The following is a 25,788-nucleotide window of genomic DNA, read 5'->3' as shown; positions in this document are numbered from 1 at the left end:
TTTATTTCTATTTGTTAATTTGTAAAGTGGTGATTGGTACTTGTTAGTTTTTTTCAAATTTACATCTGCTGTCTTTATATTTTGCACAGTACTAGGGGACAGTTTCTGTGGTGTTGCATTGTATGCAGAGTCTGGCATTGGGGGTTCAGTTTAATTTTTGTCTAAATAGAAAGTTTATGATTACTTATCCTATAGTGGATTAGGGTGTATCTGTGTTTGTGAAAAAGACATGGCTTTCAGTTGGCATTGACTGTGCAGGATCTACGATCTGTACTATTCTGTCTGGTTTCGTTTTACAATAGGTGAATTGATGTTCTAGTGCTCACTGTAGTGTTTAAGATGCTTTCCTTTTCCTTGTGTGACTTGTAGAAATGACTGCTTATGGTATGGTAGAATTGCTCTATAGGTCCTGAGTGTTTTGTATTCTCGGCATGCCTAGTACTGGATTTGGGGGGGGGGGGGGGGTTAAAAAATGACTGGCCCCGGGTGTCAACTACCCTAAGTACGCCACTGAGGCAGGGGCAACCAGCTGTGAATGGTATCTCTGACACACAGCATCAGGCATTTTTTTATTTTATTGAAAAATAAAAGGAACCAGAGAATGCTTGCAACTCTTTTTGCACCTTGGATTTGTAGAATGCTTGTTTAAACAGTTTTCAATAAGGTAGGACCACCTCCACTGCAGAGTCTTGCCTTTTGGTCTGTCTTCAGCACTCAAGATCTTCATGAAAGCAGTTGTTCCACTGGTAGCTAAACGCAGCCCACGAGGAGTTTCCATCTTCCTGTGTCTGGACAATCTTCAGATAAAGAGTGTCATCCCTTTTAGAGGGAGTCCAAGCCAAATACATATTGATGCCTACCCTACAGTCGGATCTTTAACTGAAAGAAGAGTGTAATGATCCCTGATCAGAATTTATGTTGCCGAGAAGGCAGTTCTTTATCGGTCAAGATCTTATGGTCCTGTGCCAGGAGAAGATGCTAGCAAGAAATTTGTAATCTGTACAAATATCAAGAACCACAAACGACGGTTCTCACAAAATAGTGTAAGATCAATTTACTGACCACACTGAATTAAAAAAAAAAACCCAAAAAACATGAACCCTAAATGTGATTCACAAAACAGCTAAAATGCATTCACAAAAAAAAGCAATCTTGTTAAAAACCCAGGATGGCCCTATTTTGACAAAAAACAGAATGAGGGGCACACTATTTTTTTTTTTTTGTGACAGCCTTTGTGGTTCTTGCTGTTTGTGCATGCTCTTGATGTGCATTAACTGTGCCTCTAATTTTTGGTTTGTTCAGATTAATTAGTGAAATTTTGTACTCGCTGTGGTCAGTGATAATATTTAACGTTTTTATAGTGCTGCTTGGACAAATTCAGTCTGGTTCAGTGGTGATAAGTATTCAGGTACAACATACCACTGCCCTAAGTGGGTAGCTGAAGCAGTGGGAGAGCCCAAGGACCAAGGAGTGTTAGTGGCAGAAGCCAGGATTCAGACCCTGGCTTCCCCAGTCTTGAGCCCATTGCTTTAACCACTAGATTACTCCCTCTCCAAGACGTAAGTAAGATGTGTAGTTGTCACTGTCTCAAGATGGGAAAGAGTTCCTGAACTGGTTACTAATTTGAGACAACCTAGACAAGGGCCGTCTGTTGTGGATGATCCAGTTTACTTGTGTGACCACAGAATCGGGCAGAGGGGAATAGTTGTCCGCTGTCCTGAAGCTGACAGTGTGGGGCAGTTGGTGCCAGGAGGCATCCTCTCTTTAAATTAATTCTATAGAGGTGAGGACAATTTATTACACCTGTCTGTATGTCAGAGAATATTTGTCAGACAAACTGATGGTGTTACCTTAATTATATAAACAGGGAGATTCAAGAAGTTAGAGTTGTAGGAATAAAGCAGGCTTTAGTAGTGAGCCAAACCTTTTGGATTTAGGGGGGGGGGGGAGTTATCATTGTGGTTTACTGTTAAAATGGGCTGTTCTCACTATTTCAAAACCCGTGAGATAGCTGTGTCCATCAACCAGCAGGTGGAGATAACTGAAAACTGAGCTGAGACATATTTCTTTTGGCATCCAGTCCACCTCCTCAGTATTTTCTATCTCCAGCAGGTGGACGGACATACTTTTCAGCCTCTGGCTCTGAGTGATTTGCTCCTGGTCCAGTTGGTCAGCTGGTCCCTAGTTGAGCTTTGTGGGGGGGCTTGAATCTGCAGAGTCATATGTGGAGATCTTCAGATCCCTCTGTCTGGTGCCCTGTGAATTTACTTCTTCCCTCCCTTCACTTCTCCCCTGTTTCCTGTGGAGCTCTCCTTTTCCAGCACAATAACCTAAAAAAAAAAAATCTGACGAAAGTTTGACATGGAACTGCTTGGAGGGCTGCAAGTTCTACTTGGTGCAGGGGAGGGATCTTCACTTGCCTCTTGGGACTGTGTTGTGCTCGCTTGTGCCAGTTGGGGTGAATGGCAGTACTCTTATTTCTGAGGTATTGGTGGTGCTTTTCATTGAGAACTGCCTTCTACTTTGGCGTCAGGAATTACATCTTCATCAATCATCAGTGGGTTTAAACGTCCTTCTAAGGCCTGTCCGATGCATCCAGATATTCAAGACCTGATTACAGCAGAACAGGTCTCACTCCTTTTACCTCTAACTCATGCTATTTTAGCACAGGTCCCATTTTATATAATAAAGACTAGTTACTCATAATTGGGGTTAACAGCACAATATCCATGTGGGCTACTGATAAGACGTGTTGACTTCCCCCCTTAGTATCTCAGCAGCACACATTCACTAGGTTAAGCAGAAAATCAGCTCCATTCCATGAGTACCGCAGACAGACCTATGCAAATTAACTATGTTCTTATACCATATATATGCAACTACATCTAGCGATTGTGGATATTCTGAAAACAGACCTAGTCATGAGCCTTAGCAGGTATCGCCATTCTGGATGTTGGGGAATGGGACTTGGATTAATAACTTTTCCAATGGATCTGTCTTCACTAAAGAGTATGAACACACAAGAGGCCAAATATCACACAAAGGAGCTTTTTTGTCGGGGCTGTTTTGATCGGGTACTATAGGTATATATTGCTCACAAACTTCATTATGTTATATTTCAATGTTTTTTATTGATGGATGAACACAAGTCACAATGAATCCAACAGAAACAAGAATACAGAAGCCATTGATCTACATTCATGGTCAAACAACAACTTTAGAACCACCATCAATATTTTACATAATTACCCCCCCCCCCCCCCAAAAAAAAAAAATACTATCCCCCCCTTCCCTCCCCCGGTTGCTCCCCAGTGGCCTACATACCTCTAGGAAACTAAAAGAGAAAGTATTCCCTTCTTTAGAAAGTAGTAGGGCCAAGGGCCTGGACTCTGATGACCCCCGCCAATTGGGTGGCATCCAAGGAGCAAATGAGAACATCCCCTGAATCCCTCTCCACCCCCCTTCCCCCCCAAAAAAGAGAGAGGCTGACCGAGGCTGTTCACTTCTCATAATGTATTCAATATCCCGCTGTGGGCTCTCTGAGACAAAGATTGAATATATTCCCCCCATGTTGCCAAAAAAGCCTTTTTCCAGCATGGGGATAAGCAAACCAAACCCTTTTCAAATAACATCAATGTGTGCAGTTGGTGAATGTTATACTGGGAGCCACTGAGCCTCTGTGATTGATGTGTAAGGGAGGTGAATTGAGGCCACTGCCACTAAGCCCTTTGATTCTTTTGTGTGGGGGCCATTGAACTCTCTGTGATTGTCATCGTCTTTGTGTTGGGAGCCACCATACTCCTTGTCATTATCCTTGGTGGGGGGGGGGTTAGTTTTGGTGGCTCATTAAGTTCCCAAGTATTGTTTTTGTGGTGGGTTGGAGGCTCCCAATTATCATCCTTGTTGTGGGGAAGGGAGGCTTCTGCCTCAGTTCATTGTTTTTCTGATGTAGTACTGTGATTTTCTGTGACTTTTGTTGTACAGTGAGGAAACAGGGAAGGGGGGAAAGTTTCCAATGCTGCTCTTTTGCTGGGTGGAGCAGGGTCAGGGAAAGGTGGGGATCTATAGCAGTTCTGCTTATCTTGTTTTCACAGTAGGAGATGTGTTGGTGTTCTAGGGCCTGATGTAGTATTTTTAGTGGTGCCTTTTCATAGATAGGGTTTGTTCTATTTGAGTCTAGTTAATGCTGCTGTGGTATAAAATTTGCTATAATCTTCTTTGCAGGGTTTTGCATTTTTTTCATAATGTGCCTGCAGTGGAGGGAAGTTGTTATTAGTGAGATTATACCAAAACTGATATTCCTTTACAGTTGAGTGTTTAGGAGTATGATGTTCAATTATGTGTTTTTACAGGATTATTCCTTCGGGTGGGGGAGATGATTAGTTCTTCAGTAATAAACATCTTGGGTGGGGTTTGTATAGACAGTGGACTATACACACAGTGAGGGTAAGTCTATCAGTGTATCTATTTGGAGTAATTTCTATAAAGAAAAGTATCTACCTACACAATTTTAACCCCCCCCCCCCTCCAAGAAATGAAATCCCCCAAAGGCAGCTCTTCCTTAGTATGGATACTGGGAAAACATATGTATATAAATGACAATAACCTGGCCATGAGCTAGTCTATTTTTGACAAGTGGAGGAATGCAGGTGGGATGCACAGATTATATGTATTTATTTTCCAAATCTAGGTGCGAGTGTTTATAACAGCTCTATGGCTGATGTAAGTGCTTGTTTCCTAAAATACAGGTGCACATTTGACCTGTTACTACTCTCCTGGCTGTTGAAATCATTTTGAATATCAAGCCCTCAATTTCTGTTGTCACCTGCCAGTCCTTTCGTATGTTTGTCTCTTTATTTCAGCTCACAGTTTGTCATGCCTTCCTTTCAGGCTACCGAGGCAGATTATGAGGCAGTTCCAGTGAAGGCCTATGGGATGGCAATGTTGCGAGGGATGGGCTGGAAGGAGGGGAAGGCATTGGACGCACCTTCAAACAGTGAGTACAAGAAACTAGTGATAGTGAGACCAATGCACAAGAGGTTGGAAAAGTGGGGGAGAGGTGGTTAATGAATGTTCTTCCAGGCTGCTGACATTTATCATGTTTCTGTTATATGATGTTTTGCAGTGCTGTTAAATGTTCTATTACTAGGATTCAGTTTTCCATCTCGAAGTTTACCTCATTGATTGTATTTATTCTTATATTTGGTCAGTTTGCTATTGTTGTGCTGTTAACAAAATTGTAAATTTTATGTTAAATTGTACCTTCAGTATACTGCCTTGGGTGAATCTCTTCATAAAGAGTTCATAAATCCCAATCAATAAATAAGCCCTAAGGTTTAGAAACCCTTTTGTTAGATTCTCTCAGGAAAGCTCACTTCATGCCTGTGTGTATAACAGGGTGGGACCTTGCCCCCCCCCCCCCCCCCCCCCCCCCCCCCCCAGTAACACACTCACTGCTGTGTTTTTAGGGATGTGAAGCCACTGGAGCATCAGTTACGTCCAAAGGGTCTGGGTCTCGGAGCAGACAGGTCTGCACTGAAGGATCTTGAACCTGTCAAACCAAAACGGCCCCGGAAGCCAGGCGAGGAGAAGCTAGAGGATGAGCCACAAGGGCTAGTGATAGGTGGACTGGTGCAGATTGAGAGCGGACCACATAAGGCACTCTACGGAACGGTGAGCCTCCACGTTGGGATTATATGAAAGAATTTCAGCAAGATGTGATACTTCTGATCCAACTGCACTATCCAAAAAAACTGTACACTTGAAGGTGGAGAATGGAGAGTAGAAAATTCAGTGAATTGCACTCCCTTTGCACTCACACTCTTTTATTCTTGCCTGCACACGGTTTCGTTTTCAAGCTGTAGCTCAGTATCAAGCAGAAGCCCCAATCTGACCAGGCCAGTGAATGGAAAGGCAGGGGCAGCACAGCTCCATGAAAGCAGATTAGTTGTGTGGGTACTGTTCATAACCACCAGGGCCTGGGTGGAGATGGGCTCAGCAGCGTATGAGAGAAGTGCCTTCCTCCCAATCTGAGCACTGACTCACTGGCACAGTAGTAGCAAGACATTAGCCCATAAGAAATTTCTAATCAACAGTGGGTACCTCACCTTTGACTGACTTAGGTCTCAAGCGATGTCATCTCCTCTGTGCTGGAGATATACAGAAGGGCCTCAATCTCCAGTATTGTTACTCCCTCCTCTGTCACTGTCCCCCTGTGCTGGAGATATACAGAGGTGCTTCAGTCTCCAGCAATGAAACAAAACAAAAAGCACCAAGGGCCTTCAAGAAAAGGGGAATTGAAGTCTAATCATATATGTTGATGAAACACTGCTTGAATGGACACGACACGGTCCGTGTTTCGGCGCACAGCGCCTACATCAGGGGTCTATAGTAAACACAAAAACGATAATTTAAATAAAAAATTGTACACATGCATATACATACATAGTGGAACCATAATCATCGAGGTGTGTATATATATATAACAAAATAATAACATACATATTTATACACTCATATATAAGGAACCATAAAAATTATAGTACATATACATGACATATATATCCGATAGTAATTAAAATATATGTAATATGAAACCATAATTTAAACTGGTATCGGCCTGCTGGTTTAAATCAAGATACATAAAATCAATATCAATATCGCAAAGTGTATATAATGAAAAATTACTGACATGATGCCTATGTGACTTACTCCAATAATTTATATAATATGAAATGAATTTTTGGAAAAATAGGAAAATTAAAAATAAAAACCTAAAAATGAATAATAAAAATGTTGCTATCGCACTATGATATTCATACTGGTTGATGAATGAATGAAAATATATAAAAAATTAAAAATGATGAATATATGAAAATATATGAAAAGTGAATAAATCAAAAAATGTATATAGCACGAATGAAATAGTGGACATGTACCATTCAGATGAGTATATGAAACCATGACAAAATATGTGTTCAGCAGACCAATATCAATATGAGCAGCCTTTGTTAAAATAAACATTTTTATCTTGAAATTTACTCATATAATTAATTAGAAATTCAAAAAGTGTTAACTAAATATTTAAAATTTTTATGGTTCCTTATATACGAGTATATAAATATGTATGTTATTATTTTATTATATATATATATATATACACCTTGATGATTATGGTTCCACTATGTATGTATATGCATGTGTACAATTTTTTAAAAAATTATCGTTTTTATATTTACTATAGATCCCTGACGTAGGTGCTGTGCGCCGAAACACGGACCATGTCGGGTCCATTCAAGCAGTATTTCATCAACATATATGATTAAAGACTTCAATTCCCTTTTTTTTGAAGGCCCTTGGTGCTTTTTGTTTTGTTTCTTGGCTTTTTTTGTGATTTGTTCCCTCTCTCTGTTACATTTCAATCTCCAGCAATGTCATTCCCTCTCCTGTCACTGCCCCCTGTGCTGATATATACAGAGGCACTAGTCTCCATCACTGTGTCTCCTCCCCACCTCTCCCTGTCACAATCGCCCTGTGCTGGATATACACAGAGGGTCTTCAGTCTCTAGCACTGACACTCCCTCCTCTGTCCCTGCTTCCTCTATTCTGGTGATTTGAAGAGTAGCTGTTGTATTCTCCTATTTCTTTCAGTGAAGTTCTTATGTGTATCTCAGCAAATTACTGTTTACTACCTCTTCGATAGTAATGTTGTCTTCTTGAGGGATCATGTTATATGCACTTATTTTTCCAATAACAGGTTTAGCAAAAATAGATATACATAAAATAGAAAACAAAAATGGACTAGAGGTGCATCAACCTGGTCCCTTAGAATGTGTTGGAAGCTTATTAGGGAGAGGGGGGAAAAAAGGTTTAAAAGCTTGGCCCAGCGGTTCCCAAACTGTGTGCCACAGCAAACTCTCTGGGGTGCTGTGGCAAATCCCGACCTCCCTCCTGCCACCACCTGAACCGTTACTGCAGACTGCAGCAGTGGAAAAACAACAATAAAGAAAAAGCAAGTGCAGGGCTGCAGTAGCCTTCAAGCATGTGCTGTCAGGTCTACTGGTCCTCTGCCCAGAAACTGGAAGTTGACGACAGCAGGGGCAGAGGAACAGCAGCGCCGATATCACATACCCTGAAGGCTGCTGTGGCCCCGCACTTGCTTGCTTTTTTTTTTTTTTTTTTTGCGGCCACTGGGGACACTGATGACCTTCGGGACTTGATTTTGCTGCCAACCAGGTTGGATGAAAAAGGAGACGGGATGAAATCAAAAAGTTGAAGCCAATAGGTCAGTCTCTGTTTCCTCTTCCTATTTAATACAAAGCAAGCAAACCTGTGAACTGCTGCATCCCCGTTGTCGTTCTTTATTGTTGTTAACATTTTTATTTAATCTCACTTATATTTTCAAACATGCCAGCTTATGCAGCATATGGATGTACATAGAGAAAGTATAATAACAGAAGAAGTTTTCATAGGTAGAGTAGTAATTTGTTATAAATTGTAATCAGTGTGTCAAAGGAGGGGCTAGTTATAGGGACATCCTAGTACTGCTATATTTGTGCAGAGAAATAGATGACCTGTATGGCGGGGGGAGGGGGGGGGTCAAAGACCTGTGTGGCTGGGGGGAGGGAGGGTCACAAAAAATTGCTTGGACACAAAGGGTACCATGAACTAAAAAAGTTTGGGAACCACTTGCTTAGCCTGACTAGATGTAACAAATGAGATGCATGTTAGTGTACTCTGACAGTGCAGACCAGATGTCCTGCCTTGTTTCTTGTCTCTCAGGTAGAGGGGGTTGACCCTGATAATGCCCGTGTGATGGTAAAGCTGGCCATTGGTGGGAAGGTAGTGACGGTCACTCAGTACTCCCTGAGGTTGGTCAACAGGAAAGAATTTGAAAAGTATGGCAGAGATTTGAGTAAGTACCTGAAAAGTGACAGGCATCATTCCTTCTCCCTCTCTTTCCCTGCCTGTCCTTCTTACCCACCCTCTCACTTTCCTTCCTTCTGCTTTTCAGGCTTTTCTTTTTTTCTCCCCTGGGTTTTCTTCCTCCTAAGTGCCTTTTTAATTTTCCTAGCGTTTCATTTTGCCTTTGGTTTGTACAGGTCGACTGAGTAAAGCTCACAGGGAACAGAAGGAAGATGGAAGAAGTAAGCTCAGCAGCAAGGAGACGGAGAAAAGAGAGCAGAAGAGAAAACATCAGGATGATGCTGACAGGTAATACAGAGCTTTGGTGTGAGAACAATGAGACAAGTAGAGCAAAGCAAACCAAGTCAAATGATTGAGGTCTCTTGTTCTTGATTGTTTTACCTTGCATCAAATCTGATCTATCGGGTCAGTTTTGGATTGATTTGTGTTATTAGTTCGTATTCACTAGAGCCTGATGGAAACCAAGATTTTTTGTTTCTGCTGAAACTGAATCTGCAACCGAAATTGGCCACTCGTTTTTGGCAGAAACTAAAAAAAATACTTGTCCTCCACCCCACCAACAGCTCCCACTCCCACCTGACTGAAAAAACTCCTTTCTAAGGCCCCCTCCCCCCAGCAGCGGCTCCTCCTGGGCCTACCTCATCATTAGTGGGTAGTGGGCACAGGAGTGTCCCCACTCGCGAGCGGCTGGTTTCAGTAGAAATGGCTGCTGAGACTTCCAGTGGCAGCCTCACAAGAATGCTGTGGGAGGTCATGGCAGGCATTTTTTTTAAACTTTTTTTTACTTCTCTTTGTTAAGCACTCAACAAAAACAAACACAACAACAAGATCAATAGAATAACATGGGATACACAGTTGTTTCTGCAGTATTTTCCCCTAATACAACAAATGAACACTAAAAGCTACAACCACCCTTTCTGACCCCCCACCCCCAGTAAAAGCAAAGAAACACTGATGTAAAAAAGATCAACTCGTAGAAGGTCCAACTCCAGGTGACCAGCAAGTGGCTTTTCACTGCTGAAAGGCCCCCCAGTATCATTCAAAATTGTGAACTTTAAAGTGACAGAGGGAGGGGATACATATCATACCACTGGTCCAGTTTAAGCACCACTGAGTCCAGCTCAGGTCTCCAGGGTTGTTTCCAGCTGCTGTCATGCCCAGGCACAGAAGGAAGTCCTCTTCCATATCCAAGTCCGGATATGGAAGAGCAATGCCCAAATCTGGCTGCAGGTCCCACTGGAGCATCTGAGAAAACAGCACAAAAACCTGCTGACAGAACGGTTGTAAGACGGGACAACACCACATATGACAATAGGTTTGCTGCACCCACAGCCCCTCCAACACAGTGGCGTAGCTAAGGGTGGGCCTGGGTGGGCACAGGCCCACCCATTCTTGCCTCAGACCCACCCAGTCAGCAGCCCATGAGGCCCCCAAAACTCTTCAGTGGTGGTGCCTCACTACTCTCTCTCTCTCCTTCTTCTCCACTTGTGGCCTGGCATCTGCCCCTCTCCTCCTGGTCTACCAGAGCTACTGCCGGTGGCAATTCCTTTAGGCATCGTGTACCAGCCATGCAGGCATCTCTCTATCATATCCTTCCCTCAATGATGTCACTTTTGTTTCTTTGGCTAGGACGTGATAGAGAGAAGCCTGCAGGGCCGGCGCGTTGACTATAGTTATTGCGACAGGCAATGGCTCTGAGATAGAACCTAGGGAGGGGGTTCAGATGTTGGCTCATTTAATCCCCCCCCCCCCACACTATATTATATGTATGTACAGGGGGGTAGGAGTAGGGGTGGGAAAGGCCCACCTAGATTAACTCTCGGCCCACCCAAAATGACAGGTCTGCCTACGCCCCTGCTCCAACATCTATCGGTAGCATCAGTAAGCATTTTAGAAAATTGGAGGGGTATAATACCATCTCAGAAGGGTTCGGATTCATTGCCATATCTCCTTCCATTCTAAATCAATCAAGGCTCTCCACAGGTTCTCCTCCCACCAAAGCATATAAGGAAGCTTCTCCCCACCCCTACTATTTAGACACCAATATATTTGAGAGATAGCTCCCTTCTGTACCACAGGCCCCTACGCAAATTCCCCCGGAGTTGTTCTTGCCCTAAGTAGTGCTTAACTTGTAAATAGGGGAAGAGATCCTGAGGCAGTAAATTATAGCATTCACCAAATGCTCACACCTCCCCGTGCTCCCAATAAAAGAACTGGCCTACCCAAACAACCCCCCCCCCCCCCCACACACACACACACTTCCCATCTTCAAAACAAGGCTAGGTCACTACCTGGGGAGAATATAACATTATGCTGCAATGGGGGGTGTACCAGGAATAATGACGACCCTCCAGCAGGACGCTCCACATCTCTCTCCAGATCATCATAAGGGCCTGAAAATGTCCCCCATGATCCTCCCCCAGGCTGTTACCTCTGGGAAGCCAAGGCAAATTCAGCAAGGGAACATCCCCCTTCTTGTTCCAATTCCATCCAATGAATAACTTATTTTATTTTATTTATTCAGAGTAAGCCACACACAAGTAACAGAGAACAAAGCAAGAGTACATAGTCCATAAATACTTACTATAGAGTAACAACATTTCTCCCCCCCTACACACACAAACACCCATATGTCCCAGCTCAACAGAAACCAGAATGAGGCTGTAATTATAGGTCAATAAGCTTAAACCTAAAAAGATTAAATATAAACTAAGGGGCTTGAACAGGAGCCCTCCATGTTTTGTAAATATTCTATATTTTGTGATGGGATGGAAGACAATAATAATCCACTTTTTTAAAGACAATTTCCAGCGGCGGGACAGCAGATTGTTTGTTTCCAAAGCTGTGCCAACACAGTCTTAGCCGCTGTAAAAATATGTATCACCAAGGAGTGTCTTTTCCGTGGGATGCCAGCAATATTGTGATGTAGTAAACAGCAATCAGCACTCAACGGATAGGCGATGGGCAGGAAGATACTGAGTTCTTGTAATAACGACATCCAAAAGGCTTGTACTACCAAACATGTCCACCAAATGTGAAAGAAAGAACCTTGTTCTCAACAATTATGCCAGCACAGCGGTGAGCCAGTTTTATAAATCCTAAACAATCTCTTTGGGGTATAATGCCACTGAAAGAAAGGCTTATAACCATTCTCAATTACAGAAGTAGCAATAGATATCTTAAACAGACACTTAAAAATTTTTTTCCCATTGTGAAGGTTCATAGGTATCAGCCAGAAGTACTTCCCATTTGACAAAGTGTTTCTGTATAGGTGTGTCATCTTTCAGTAGTTCTTTGTATAATCTAGAGACCCCCACCCCCTTTCCCCATGCCTGAATTCAGGGCTAACTCTCTATAGAGGTGTCTGCCAGACATAAGTTATCCTTAGCCCTGCAAAGTATAAAATCTTGCAGTTGTCTATAATGAAAGAACTCATGGTTATGAACTCATAGTCATCTTGTAGTTCAGTAAAAGAGAAAAGTTCACCCTCAATCCAGAGTTGTCCCAAAGTACGTAGGGAGCTAGCTGCCCAACGAGCATAGGTTTTGTCTATCAACCCAGGAGTAAAATGACAAACATATTGAATCAGTGGCATAGCTATGGGAGACCCCTGGTTTGACTGACGAGGGTCCCCAACCCCTGCCAGCTGAAGCGTTTATTCCACACTGGTCTCGCTGCATTGCCTACTCTGCTCTTCTCAGTCGTGCTGTGCACACTCGTTTTAGTGAAACTGAGCATGCGCTACACTCCACGCACACTCACCCCTCAGCAGTACACCCCTGCTCGCAGACCACAAAATAACACCCCCCACTCATTCATTCTCACACACCCCTCAGCTAAACACCCCTACTCCTGTGTGTTCTATTTCTGTTTGTACTAGTAAAAATGTATCTATTTACGTATATCCATACCTATTTTTTATGTTTCATTTCTCACATTAAGGACATCAAACAAAATGTTGCAACCATCATGAACGAGTTAAAAATACAAAATACAGTGTTATTACGCACAAACCTTGCTTTTCTTGATTACAAAGTACTAACCTATCGCTGACCAACGCCAGCGGGTCAGCAGTCACCCTGTCTGATTTGCTATACCCCCTCTCTGAGTATTATCTAGCTGGGGCAGTAGTGTCAAATTAAAATCCCCCCCCCCCCCCCCCCAAAAAAAGGAGGTCACCCTCCTGGCAATGAAGGATATCCTTCAGACAGAACTCTAGAAATTGCCCTTGCCCCACATTAGATACCTACAGGTTAACTGTAGTAACATAGTAAATGACGGCAGAAAAAGACCTGCATGGTCCATCCAGTCTGCCCAACAAGATAAACTCATATGTGCTACTTTTGTGTATACCATACCTTGATTTGTACCTGTCCTTTTCAGGGCACAGACCGTGTAAGTCTGCCCAGCACTATCCCCGCCTCCCACCACCAGCTCTGGCACAGACCGTATAAGTCTGCCCAGCACTATCCCCGCCTCCCACCACCAGCTCTGGCACAGACCGTATAAGTCTGCCCAGCACTATCCCCGCCTCCCGCCACCGGCTCTGCCACCCAATCTCAGCTAAGCTCCTTAGGATCCATTCCTTCTTTTTTTTTTTTTTTTTTTCCCTCTTTTGCATGTTCCCCGGGCCAAAATCTGCATTCCCCACTAGTGGGAGCTGGTCGGTACAATGTGGATTCTTATTCAATTGCTTTAATATATATTGCCACATACTACGCATCAGGTGCAATAAAATATGTTGCCTCCAACTCTTAGGCAGGTTTTTACCCTTAAGATGTAACAAATAATATGGATGGTAGGGCCTGAATATTTCATACTCAGTCTTCCAATCCGTATACTCTTCCGTTTCCAATATCCAATCTGCTAGATGTCTTGTCAAACAGGCCCAATTATATTGTTTTATATCAGGCATCCCTAATCCTCCCTCCTCCCCTCTTCCATACATAAATTCCAATTTAAGTTTTGCCTTCTTCCCACCCCAGCAAAACCTGGACAACATTCCATTAAGTTTCTTAAGATCTTTAGTCTGTACAAGGATCGGCAACTGTCTTAGCACATAAAGCCATCTAGGGAAAAGTACCATTGCGAAGAGACCTACTCTCCCGCTCACCGTCAAGGGCAATCCCTCCCATCTGGCCAACTAATATCTCGTATGCTGAAGGAGCTCATCTACATTTCGTCTATATAATCTACTCAAGTCCCCAGTTAACACAATGCCTAGATATCTAAACTCCCTTGCCGACCATCTCAATGGAAACTCACCCTTCCACTGCTCTCTTACTTTATCAGTCATAGGCAATCCCTCAGATTTTTGCATATTCAATTTAAACCCCGAGAATGTACCGTATTCTGCAAATACCTCCATCAGTACTGGTAACGACCTCTCTGGTCTATCCAGATGAACCAGGATATCATCCGCAAAGGCTGAGATTTTAAATTCTCGGGTTCCCAATTTTATCCCTTCAATCTCGGGATTCCCCAATATGTCACGCACTAAAGGGTCTAATGTTATGGCGAAGAGCAGTGGAGACAAAGGGCACCCCTGCCTAGTACCCCGATTTACCGGGAAGCTTTCAGAGTACGAGCCATTAACCAGCACTCTGGCTGCTGGGTTTTTGTATAATATAGATATTGCTTGTGTAAAGTACCCCTCAAACCCATATGCCCGCAGCGTTGCAAAAAGAAATTCCCACTCAACCCTATCGAACGCCTTCTGGGCGTCGAAACTGATCAATAGCGAGTCTCCTCCTTCCCTACGCACTCGCTCCATCGTAGCTAATATCATCCTAATATTCTTCACACTCTGCCTCCCTTGAATAAACCCAACTTGAGGAGAGGCCACTATCCCAGGCAACACCCCAGCCAATCTCACAGCTAAGATCTTAGCCAGCAGCTTTGCCTCGTAACTGATGAGTGATATCGGTCTATAAGAATCTGGTATAGTCGGATCCTTCTCAGGTTTCAAAAAGACCATTATATCTGCCAATCTCAAAGATGACGGGAGTTCCCCCAAAGCCACAGAATCATTAAATGCATTGACTAATGTGTCACCAATGTCCTGTACTAAGATTTTATATAGTTCAGCCCGGAATCCATCCGGACCCGCTGCTTTATGCAGTGCACTATCTCTGATTCCTCTATGGACCTCTTCTATTTCTATCGGTTTGTTGAGCTCCTGCCGCTGCTGTTCTGATATCTTAGGTAGTGCAACATTCTCAAGATACATATCTGGATCTAAATCATCTGAGTCATTCTTGGCATACAACCTGGCATAATAATCTTGGAACACCGCCTGTATCCCTGCATCCGTATGTGCCAAACCCCCTGATGACTCCCGCACTGCCAGCACTCTTCTCTGGCCTCTCGCTCTCCTCACTAATCCCGCCATCATTTTCCCTGGTTTATTGCCACACTGAAATAATCGGTATCTATAATATTCAGCTGATTTACTTGCTCGTTGGTGCAATAACTCATTAAGTGAGGCTTGTGCGGCCAACAGTTGCTCCCTAGTATGACTTGTGGAATGTTGTCCATAAGACCTCCTGAGGCATACTAGTAGTTTCCCCATTCTAATGATCGCTTGATCTCTCCGTTTCTTCTTCCTAGCGCTATACGCTATTATCTCTCCCCGTAAGACAGCCTTTCCTGCTTCCCAATATAATATCGGGGTATGTACATGTGGTGTGTTATGCATGGTATATTCTTTCCATTTCTCTCTAATATATGTCCTGAATTCTTGATCATAATATAAATCCATGGGGAAGGCCCATCTAAACTGTCTACTTTGTAGAGTCTGATCCCTCATTTTTATATATATAGCCGCATGATCTGATATGATCGTAGGGTCAATATCTGCCTCGATAATACCAGAGAAACTCTCTTCATCTATCAATAGATCATCAATCCTTGATTGTGTATGGTGTGCTCTAGAGTAGTGAGTATAGTCTTTAGTGGTTGGGTGTAACACTCTCCACGCATCTACCATTCCCAGTGCTCCACATAGCAGGGATATACCCTTATTATCTCCTACCGCCCCTCCCGATTTAGTGTGTGATCTGTCCATACTCGGGTCCGCCACCACATTGAAGTCCCTCCCAATTATCTTCTGCTGAATGTTGGACTTTTGTACTTTGCTTAAGAAATTATGATAAAATTGTTTATTGTACACATTTGGGGCATAAACATTGCAGATTAAACAAGACCTGCCATTCACCTTTACCTGTGCTATAATATATCTCCCATCTGCATCAGAATGGGTCTGGACAACCTCGACTGTGAGGGATTTATGAAATAGGATCACCACTCCCGCTTTTTTCCCCACTGCTGGGGATTCTAGCATAGTCCCCACCCACCAAGTTTGGAGCTTCTTATGCTCCTGGGCTGTTAGATGTGTTTCTTGGAGTAGCGCAATATCAGCACTTTTCTTTTTAAGGCTATGGAGAATTTTCTTCCTTTTTTTTTTTTAAAGTATTTTTATTAAGTTTTCAACAAATAAAATACAACTGCTTATAGCAACATCTATTTCACCTTCTTACATGTTCCAACCTCCCTCCCTTCCCTCCCCCCCCGCATGTATCATTGACATTGACCATAATGTCCACATTTTGTTGTTTGGATTCAGTTCGATATCAAGAAGTTACTATTATTTTTGGTGTGTCTAGATCCACACCCGCTGTCCGCCTCCATGTCGAATATTTGTCCCACTGTTTATAAAATTGCGTAATCCGTCCTGACTTTATCGCTGTCATTTTAGACATTTGATAAAGATAGTCCATCTTGTGTGTCACCTTCATCACTGGTGGCATCGTGGGCTGCTTCCACGCCGATGCCAATGTAATTTTTCCAGCGACTAGCCACAACGATGCCAACCGGTGTGTTGCCATTGGGATGTTTGCTGGTTGAAAATGTAGTAGACATGTCTCTGCCTTGAAATCATATGATTTCCCTATGATTTTTTCTAGCGTTTGGATTAATGCACGCCAGTAATTCTGTGCCTTAGGGCATGTCCACCATATGTGTGTCATATCACCCTTCTCCTCGCACCCCCTCCAACACCATCCATTGCCTTTCTTATACATTTTTGCTATTTTGTGAGGAGTCATGTACCATTGGTAAAGCATTTTATATCCACTTTCTATCAGTGAGCTGGAGATAGAAACTCTTAGCATATTCCTCAGTGCCTTGTCCCACTTGCTAGTATCATGATTTATCTTTAAATCTTTCTCCCACCTTTGGGTGTAATATGTTAGTGGATTATTATATGATCCCAATGCTTTGTATATCCGTGATATGCATCCTCTTTGATAACTTCCTCCCATTGCTATCTCTAAGGCAGTGTCGTCTATGCTCAATTCCTTTTTTGCCCTCCTATTTACATAGTCGTGGATTCTAGTGTAGTGATAGTAATGTGACCCTGGGAGATCATATTCTTCTTGTATTTCTGCAAATGGAATCATAGTCCCTTCTTCCCATAGTTGATTTAAAGCCTCTAATCCCTTATGTTTCCAGATCTTAAACACATTATCAGCTATCCCTATAGGGTTTCTCATTGCTGTCTGTATCTTCATACGCCTAAAGTATTTCCTTCCTGGGAAAAATTTTTGTCTTAGGGTATTCCAAGTTTGTAAGGGAAATCGTATTGCCAGTGGCGCCCCTCCTATATATGTTAATAGTTGTCTCTGCGTGACCCATAGTATTGTATCTAAGTTCTTCATATCCATCCAGTATTGCTCTATTTGTATCCAGGGCTTTAAAACTTTGGAACCCCATGCCACCAGCACGCGTAATTGGGCAGCTTGATAGTATTGAATGAAGTTGGGTACTCCCATGCCCCCCCTGTCTTTATGTTGAAACATAATGGCTGCCCTTACTCTAGGTGGTTTGTGTTGCCATATGTATGTGAATACTTTGCGATGTAAGCGACGAAAAAATTGTTTAGGAATCGGTAGGGGCAGTGCCATGAATAAGTATAAAATCTTTGGCAAGATTATCATTTTTATTGCTGATATCCGTCCCAGCCATGATAGTTCCAATCCTTCCCACCTTTCCAACTCTTGGAATAATTCATGTATTTTATAGGGAAAATTTGCCTCAAATAGATCTGTTATTTTAGCTGTTAGATTGATCCCCAAGTATCGCAGTGATCGGGTAACCCAGTGGAACGCATATTTTTGTCTCAGTGACTGTTTCGTCTCTTCAGATAAGCCCACCCCCATTATCTCTGATTTGTCCATGTTCACCCGAAATCCCGACAACCTCCCATATTCTTCTAGACTCTTCATTACCCCTGCCAATGACTCTTGAGCACGGGTTAGTGTAAGCAAAATGTCGTCTGCAAACAACATTATTTTGTAAGTTTCCGCCCCTAATGTCAACCCATGTATACCCATATGTTGTCTAATGTTTTGGGCCAGCGGTTCTATTGTGAGTGCAAATAGTAATGGGGATAATGCACACCCCTGACGAGTACCCCTGCCTAAGTGTATTAATTCAGTGATCGAGCCATTAATTCGTAATTTAGCTATGGGGTCAGCATAGAGTAATGCTAGCCATGACATGAATCGTCCCGATATACCCATCTGTTCTAGTACTGAAAACATAAATGACCATCGGACACGATCAAACGCCTTTTCGGCATCTAGAGACAATAGCAGTGTTGGTTGTTTCGTGTCCCCTGCTTCATGAATGAGATGGATCGCTCTCCGTATATTATCGAATGTTTGTCTCCCTTCTATGAACCCTGTTTGGTCAGCGTGGACTAACTTTGATATCACCTGTTGTAATCGGTGGGCTAGGATTTTTGTAAAGATTTTATAGTCTGACCCTAATAGTGAGATTGGTCTATATGACCCACATCTCTGTGGATCCTTTCCGGGTTTCAATAATAGTGTTATAGTTGCCAATCGCCATGAATATGGCAACTCTGGTTGAGCGTCCATTTCGTTAAATACTCGAACCAATACAGGGGCCAACAAATTACTGTATTTTTTATAGTATTTATTTGTGTACCCATCTGGGCCCGGGGCCTTCCCGTTCGGCAAATTCCGGATGGCCCACTGCACTTCTTCTAGGGTGATTGGGCGGGATAGTATCTCTGTTTCCCCTCCTGTCAATTTGGACAACTTTGTCTGGTTCAAATATTGATAGATTTCTTGTAGTGTTGTTGCGTCCTCAGCCTGGTATAATCCCTGGTAGAATTTATGAAAGACATCTTTGATGTCTTCTAATTTAGTGTGTACTTTCCCTTCGTCTGCATGAATTGTGTGTATATATGAGTTTAGAGCACGTTTTTTCAATTTATGTGCTAATAATCTCGATGTTCTGTTGCCAAATTCGAAATGTGTTTGTCTGACCTGTTGTAGTTGCTCCGCTACTTCCGCTAGTTGTATTTCTCTCAGAGCCAATTGTATGGCATGTATGCGATTTTTATCCTCTTTTGACAGTGGTTGCCGTTGAGCATGCAAGGTTAAATCCAGTAATTCCGTATGTAAGGCTTGTGTTTGAATATTTGTTTGTTTCCTAAGATATGCTTGTATCGCTATTATTTTCCCCCTAATTACTGCCTTTAGGCCCTCCCATAGTATCTGGGCTGTAACCTCCCCATTATCATTGATAGTTAGATATTCCTTTATCTCTGCTTCTATGCGTGTTGTTACTGTAATGTTTGCTAGTAATTCATCTCTAAACCTCCACATTGGGGCCTCTGGGGGTCTCACCACCCATTCTAATTCTAGTGTAACCGGGGCATGGTCCGACCATGTTCTAGGGTGTATTGATATGTCTTCTATCTTTGAGAATATGCTGGGGGGACCTAGCCACAGGTCTATGCGTGATTGTGAATCATGAGCCCCCGAGTAGTATGTGTACCCCCTGGCTTGTGGGTGTTGGTGGCGCCAGAGATCTATTAGCTGCCATGTTTCCAGGAATTTGTGCAGCTGGGCCCTTTCTGATTGAGCATATCTTACTCCTTCTGTAGAGTTGTCTAGTTTCGGGCATATCGTCAGGTTAAAGTCACCGCCCACTAACAGTGTGCCCTCTATATTCTTACTCAGCATTTTAGATACTTCTCTATAGAAGGTTCCTTGATGTTCATTTGGGGCATATATATTTACTAAGGAAAGTGTCTCCGTCCCCAATTTCACCACCAAAAGTAAATATCTGCCTTCTCTGTCCCTTATTATCTTCTGTATCTGCCATGGATATTTATTAGTCAATATTATCATTACTCCCTTTTTCTTTTTTTCTTTATGATTGGATGCAAAATATGTGTGTTGGCCCCTGTTCCCTTGACAGAGATGTTCCTTAACTGGTAACAGGTGTGTCTCCTGTATAAATGACACATCTGCCTTTAAGCGTTGTGTCTCTTTAAATAAAAGTTGACGTTTTGTAGGTGAATTCAGTCCCTTGACATTAAGGGTCATCCATGTAATCTTACTCATCTCCAAATCCCGTGTAATGTTTTGTGGTTCCTTTCCCCTGTCTGGAATCTCATTAGCAACTCCACTGTTATATGGCATATGGTCATTAAGTTCTCATGCTTACTTCTTCTATCTCCCTTCCCCCCCCCCTCCCTTTTTTTCCCCTCCCTCCTAGTTGGCACACATGCAACCCGTGCATCAATGTGCCTTTGGGGAAGAGACCTCACCCCCCTTTTTACTCATGCATATAATATAACCCATCTTTGTAACATCATCAAAACAACAAGTTGTATTATATAGATGCCTTAACAAACCTACCACTTCTCATAGAACAAATGTCTGTCTTATAGTAGAGTAAGTCTCCCTATTGTTTCCTTGCCTATTTGGCTTATTCTGTGAGCAGTCCCCTTTCTGTCGTTTATGTTCCATTGGATTCCTGTACGGCTCTCAGTCTGGGGTCCGAATATTGTCTCTGAAGGCGTCCTCTACCTTTTGTCACTCTTTGCCATCTCGGCTTGCTCGGTTTAGTCGAAGCTGGAGGTTGAGTTGTTGTCCCTTCTCCCGCGTTGATGTTGTCAGGCAGTATTTCTCTTGCTTCTTCTAAGCTTCGTACTTGATGGAGCTTGCCGTCTTTGTAGAAGCGTAAGGCAAAGGGATAGCCCCATCGATACCGAATCCCTTCTTTTTGTAGCATTTGTGTGAGAGATTTCAGCTCCATTCTCCTTTTCAGGGTGCAGGCAGCTAGATCTTGATAGCAATATATCACATTTGAGTCCCATTGAAAGTCTTTTATCGCTCGAGACGCCTGCATAATCTTTTCTTTTAGTTTGAAATCTGCAAAGCATGCTATTATATCCCGTGGTCTATTTGCTCTTGGTGATCCTAGCGCCCTATGGGCGCGCACAATCTGGATCTCTGTTGGTTCCTCATTAATTTGTAGTGTGGCCAGCAGTGCGCTTGCGATCTTTTGCGCCACCTCCTCACAATCAGTATATATTGGGACCTCTGGGAGTCCTCTAAATCTTACATTATTTCTTCTGCTGCGGTTTTCTAAGTCTTCTAGTTTGTCCCAGATCAGTTGGGCCTCTTGTTTAGATTCGGTTGTATGTCTATTTAAGCTCTGTATGGCCTCGGCCTGTTCTTCAAGTCTGTCCTCGTTCTCTGCCACTCGAACACCGAGCGCTCCTATTTCTCCTCTCAGGTCTGCGCCCAGTGTCGCGAGATCTGACCGCATGGCCTTCAGGTCTGCTTGTATTTCCTTCACCCAAGCGCCGATATCCCGCAATGTTGTCTCCTCTTGTCCCGGGCCCTCACCGGACTCGAATAGAGATGGAGAGCTATGCTCTTGTTGCTCGTTTGGCGAGTCGGGTGGTCGTTCCGCCAGGGCATCGCCATTTTTGTTCGCTACACTGTTTGCATATGCGAACGCTGATAAATCAACCACGGCGGATTGTGTTAGCATCTTTCCTTGCTTGCCTGATGTTTATTCTTATTTATCGTTCTTCAATTCTCGTTTTCCGCTTCTGTTTCAGGGTAGTTTTATTATTTTTAGCTCGGGGCTTGTCGGAGCTCTTGGCTTATGCTGCCATCTCCGCTGGTGACGTCACTTCCTCTCCGAATTTTCTTCCTTTTAATGGGTGACGATATGCCCCCCACGTTCCAGGAGTATATTTTAAGTCCTATTACGTGACCCCATCTCGCTCTTGGCTAAACAGATGTACATCTACTAATATCCAGCAGGAGTGGTGTCCCAGCTCCATCACCCCCACTGTTCTTTTCCACTCCCCGTCATTCTTCCTCTCTCTCACTTTCACTCTCTTACTGATGTATTTCAATTGGTAGCCTGTATCCCTTCCCCTATGCTTCCCCACCCCCCTCCTCATCCCTCCCCCCCTCCCCTTCCCTGATCCCTCATCCCCTTCCCCAACTTCCCTTCCCATTCCGGATCCATTCCTTCTGAACAGGATTCCTTTATGTTTATCCCACGCGTGTTTGAATTCTGTTACCGTTTTCATCTCCACCACCTCCCGCACGAGGGCATTCCAAGCATCCACTACTCTCTCCGTGAAAAAATACTTCCTGACATTTTTCTTGAGTCTGCCCCCCCCTTCAATCTCATTTCATGTCCTTTCGTTCTACCGCCTTCGCACTATTTATCATAGCCATCGCCAACAAGAAATGCCCCTGTTTATATATATATATATTTTTTTTTTATTTGTACCCCGCACTTTTTCCCACTCATGGCAGGCTCAATGCGGCAGGCAATGGAGGGTTAAGTGACTTGCCCAAAGTCACAAGGAGCTGCCTGGGCCGGGAATCGAACTCAGTTCCTCAGTTCCCCAGGACCAAAGTCCACCACCCTAACCATTAGGCCACTCCCTCTTAAGCATTTTTAGATGCACCCACAGGTGTTTGGCAAAAAATTGATTATTGTAATGCACTGTATAATGAGCAACCTCAACGCTCAAGGCAGTCACCTCCAGAGAATATGGCGGTTAGGCTTCTTTATCATGTCAATACATTTAACCACGTTTCTCCCCTGCTACAAGAAAGCCACTGGATACTTATGGCTTACAGGATAAAATTCAAGGGCTCAATATTCAAAGAGGGGCATTTTCGAAATGACATGTAAGTCCGACTTTGGACGTTTTGCAAAAAACGATCAAAATCTGAATAGCAAAGAAGGTCATTTTCAAAAAAAGAAAAACGTTTATCTTTTGTTTTCGAAAATAGAAGGTTTTGTGATTTGGACGTTTTATTTTTTGGTCCATTTTCGAAAAGAAAATGTTCAAGTGCGAAACGCACACAATCAAGCCATTGGAATGTAGGAGGAGCCAACATTTTTAGTACACTGGTCCGCCTGACATCCAAGGAAAGCAATAGGGGACCCTAGGGGGCACTGCAGTGGACATAAAAAGCTCTCAGGTACACATCTGACCATTGCTCCCTTACCTTGTCTGCTGAGGCCCCCAAAACCCACTCAAAATCCACTATCCCCAACTGTACACCACTACCATAGCCTTTATGGGTGAAGGGGGCATCTATATGTGGGTACAGTGGGTTTCTGGTGAGTTTTGGAGGGCTCACAGTTTCCTCCACAAGTGTAACAGGTAGGGGGAGGTAGAAGCCTGGGTCCACCTGTCTGCAGTGCACTGCACCCACCACTAGACTACTCCAGAGACCTGCATGCTGTTCTAAAGGACCTGAGTATAACATCTGAGGCTGGCACAGAGGCTACCAAGTAATGTTTTTCATCTCATTTTTGGGGGTGGGAGGTTAGTGGGAATAAGGGGAGGTCATCCCTGATTTCCTCCAGTGGTCATCTGGTTATATAGGGCACCTTTTTGTGCCTTATTCGTTATAAAAACAGGTCTAGCTCAAAACGTCTTAGTTTTAGCCCTGGATGGTTTTGTTTTCTTCCATTATGGCTGAAAAACGTCTAATTTTCAGGAACGCCCAAGTCCCGCCCTGAGCATGCCCCTGATACGCCCCCTTGAGATTTGGACGCACTTCTGACAAAGAAAAACGTCTAAAATAAGGTTTAAAAAATGCTGATTTGGACATTTTTGTGAGGAAAAATGTCCAAATGCTGCTTTATGCCACTTTTTAGACATTTTTCTGTTTTGAAAATGAGCCCAATAGTGATTTAATCGAGCAGAAGAGGCTCCTGCTAGTTACATCATGCTCAGCATCTTAGCCACCGATATTTAGTGGCACTTAACTGGATAGTATCCCTGAATATTGGTTCTGACCACCATGGAACCAGCCTGGTTAGTGCTGGGGCGGTCCGTGGGCAGAGCCAAGAGGAGCTGTTATTAATGTAGGCCCTTGCTATATTCAGTGCTGGAGTCCACATAACTGGGTGAGCGGATAGGACTGCCCAAACGGCTCCATTAGGTATGCAGGTACTAACGCTGAATATCAGCCAGCACGCGCATAACTTCTGGGTTGGTGGATAACCCAGATATTCAGTGCCGGTGCCCAGATCTGATCTTCTTTATTAAATTCAAAACAGCCATTAAAACTTATTGCTTTTCTCTGGTATGGTTTCCCATTCCTGATTGTGTGTGATTCTCCTCTATCCTGGCACAGCATGATTATTTTGTTTTATTGTGTAAACCGCTTAGAGGCCAGTTCCTGGCATGTGCGGTATATCAAATATTTGTAAATAAATAAATATCCAGGCTTAATTCTGCTCGCGGCTCTCAGCAGCTTAAAAACAGTTGACAGCTGCAATCTGAATATTGACCCCTGTATACAGGATTGCCAGCCCCTCTTTTTAGCAGTCTTATTCCTTATATTCCTCTGCGAGCGCTTCACTCATAGAACAACAGATTTATTTATTTAAAATACTTATATTCCGCATGATCTTAGCAATTCTCAGTGGATTACAAATAAAACATACACAATTAAATAAATCAAACAAAATACATAAAATACTAGCATTCACGCCTTGGTACTTAGCCAACTTGATTACTGTAATGCACTGTATAATGGGCAACCCCAGTGCTCAAGTCAGTCACCTCTAGTTGTTTGTCCCTCCTCTGTCATGAACTCGTCTGAAGGTTACCTGTCATTCGGCCTTTTCTGCCTTTGCTTTGGAACTCCCTTAAATATTTGCAATTTGACAGTTCCCAGGTTAGGTTTGTCTGACCTCAAAACCTTTATTTTTCTTCTGCTTTTAGTGACTGAAACTCGGGAATGTGTGGTAGCTACAGTTCTGGGAGAGATTTGCTGTTCTAGTCCCTTTTTCTATCCTGTTTATTTTATTGTATTTTATGAATACTGTTGTGCTTTTCCCGCCCCCCCCCCCTTTTTTTTTCTTTTTTGTATTTGTAATTTCTGCAGATATTTGGATAATTTCATTGTAAACCACTTTGACACTGTGCAATGTAGCAGTATACTAAGCCTTGTAATAAATATAAATCTATTTGCAGACATGGTCTTATAAGACAGATCAACAGCAACACCTAAGATCTTATTGTACCTCGCACTCTTGCAATTTGTAGGTGCTGTATAAGGAATTATGTGTGCATTAATTTAGTTGCATTCGTCTCCCACCCAAACATGCTCCAGGTGAGATAGAACTTGTTCCTGTAATGACTTCATGTAGCCTAATTTTGCTATTTTATTATTGTGTACAGTGTTTGCTTTATTGTCTATTTTTAAATCGGAATCTGCCAAGGACAACATAGCAATAACAAAATAGCATAATAACAACAAACCACAACACTAACTGTGCTGATGGAACTGAAGACCACAGAAATACATCAACAATGCCTGCCGGCTTTAAACGTGAATGAACCTGCTTTTCAACTCCTCTTACTTAGGCAAATGTTCATGGAAATGAGGCCCCACAGTGCATTCCTGCACATGGTCCTGCATCCCTTCTCCCAGGTTGCCCCTGCTACGACAGCTCTGATGCAGTATACTGAGTGAAGAC

At 43.1% G+C, this 25,788-nt stretch overlaps 1 protein-coding gene across 1 annotated transcript in view; it reads left to right on the top strand.

Annotated features, from left to right (window-relative positions):
* The window catches only part of GPKOW (G-patch domain and KOW motifs), a 34,146-nt gene that overhangs the window by 5,196 nt on the left and 3,162 nt on the right, over positions 1-25,788 (top strand). Inside the window, 5 exon segments of the mRNA XM_030194249.1 lie at positions 4,891-4,966; positions 4,969-4,996; positions 5,469-5,673; positions 8,782-8,914; positions 9,102-9,213. Coding sequence (XP_030050109.1) covers positions 4,891-4,966; positions 4,969-4,996; positions 5,469-5,673; positions 8,782-8,914; positions 9,102-9,213 — 554 coding nt within the window.

Source organism: Microcaecilia unicolor, chromosome 2, assembly GCF_901765095.1.
Source record: "Microcaecilia unicolor chromosome 2, aMicUni1.1, whole genome shotgun sequence".
NCBI lineage: Eukaryota > Metazoa > Chordata > Amphibia > Gymnophiona > Siphonopidae > Microcaecilia > Microcaecilia unicolor.
This window is presented reverse-complemented; position numbering and strand designations above follow the sequence as displayed.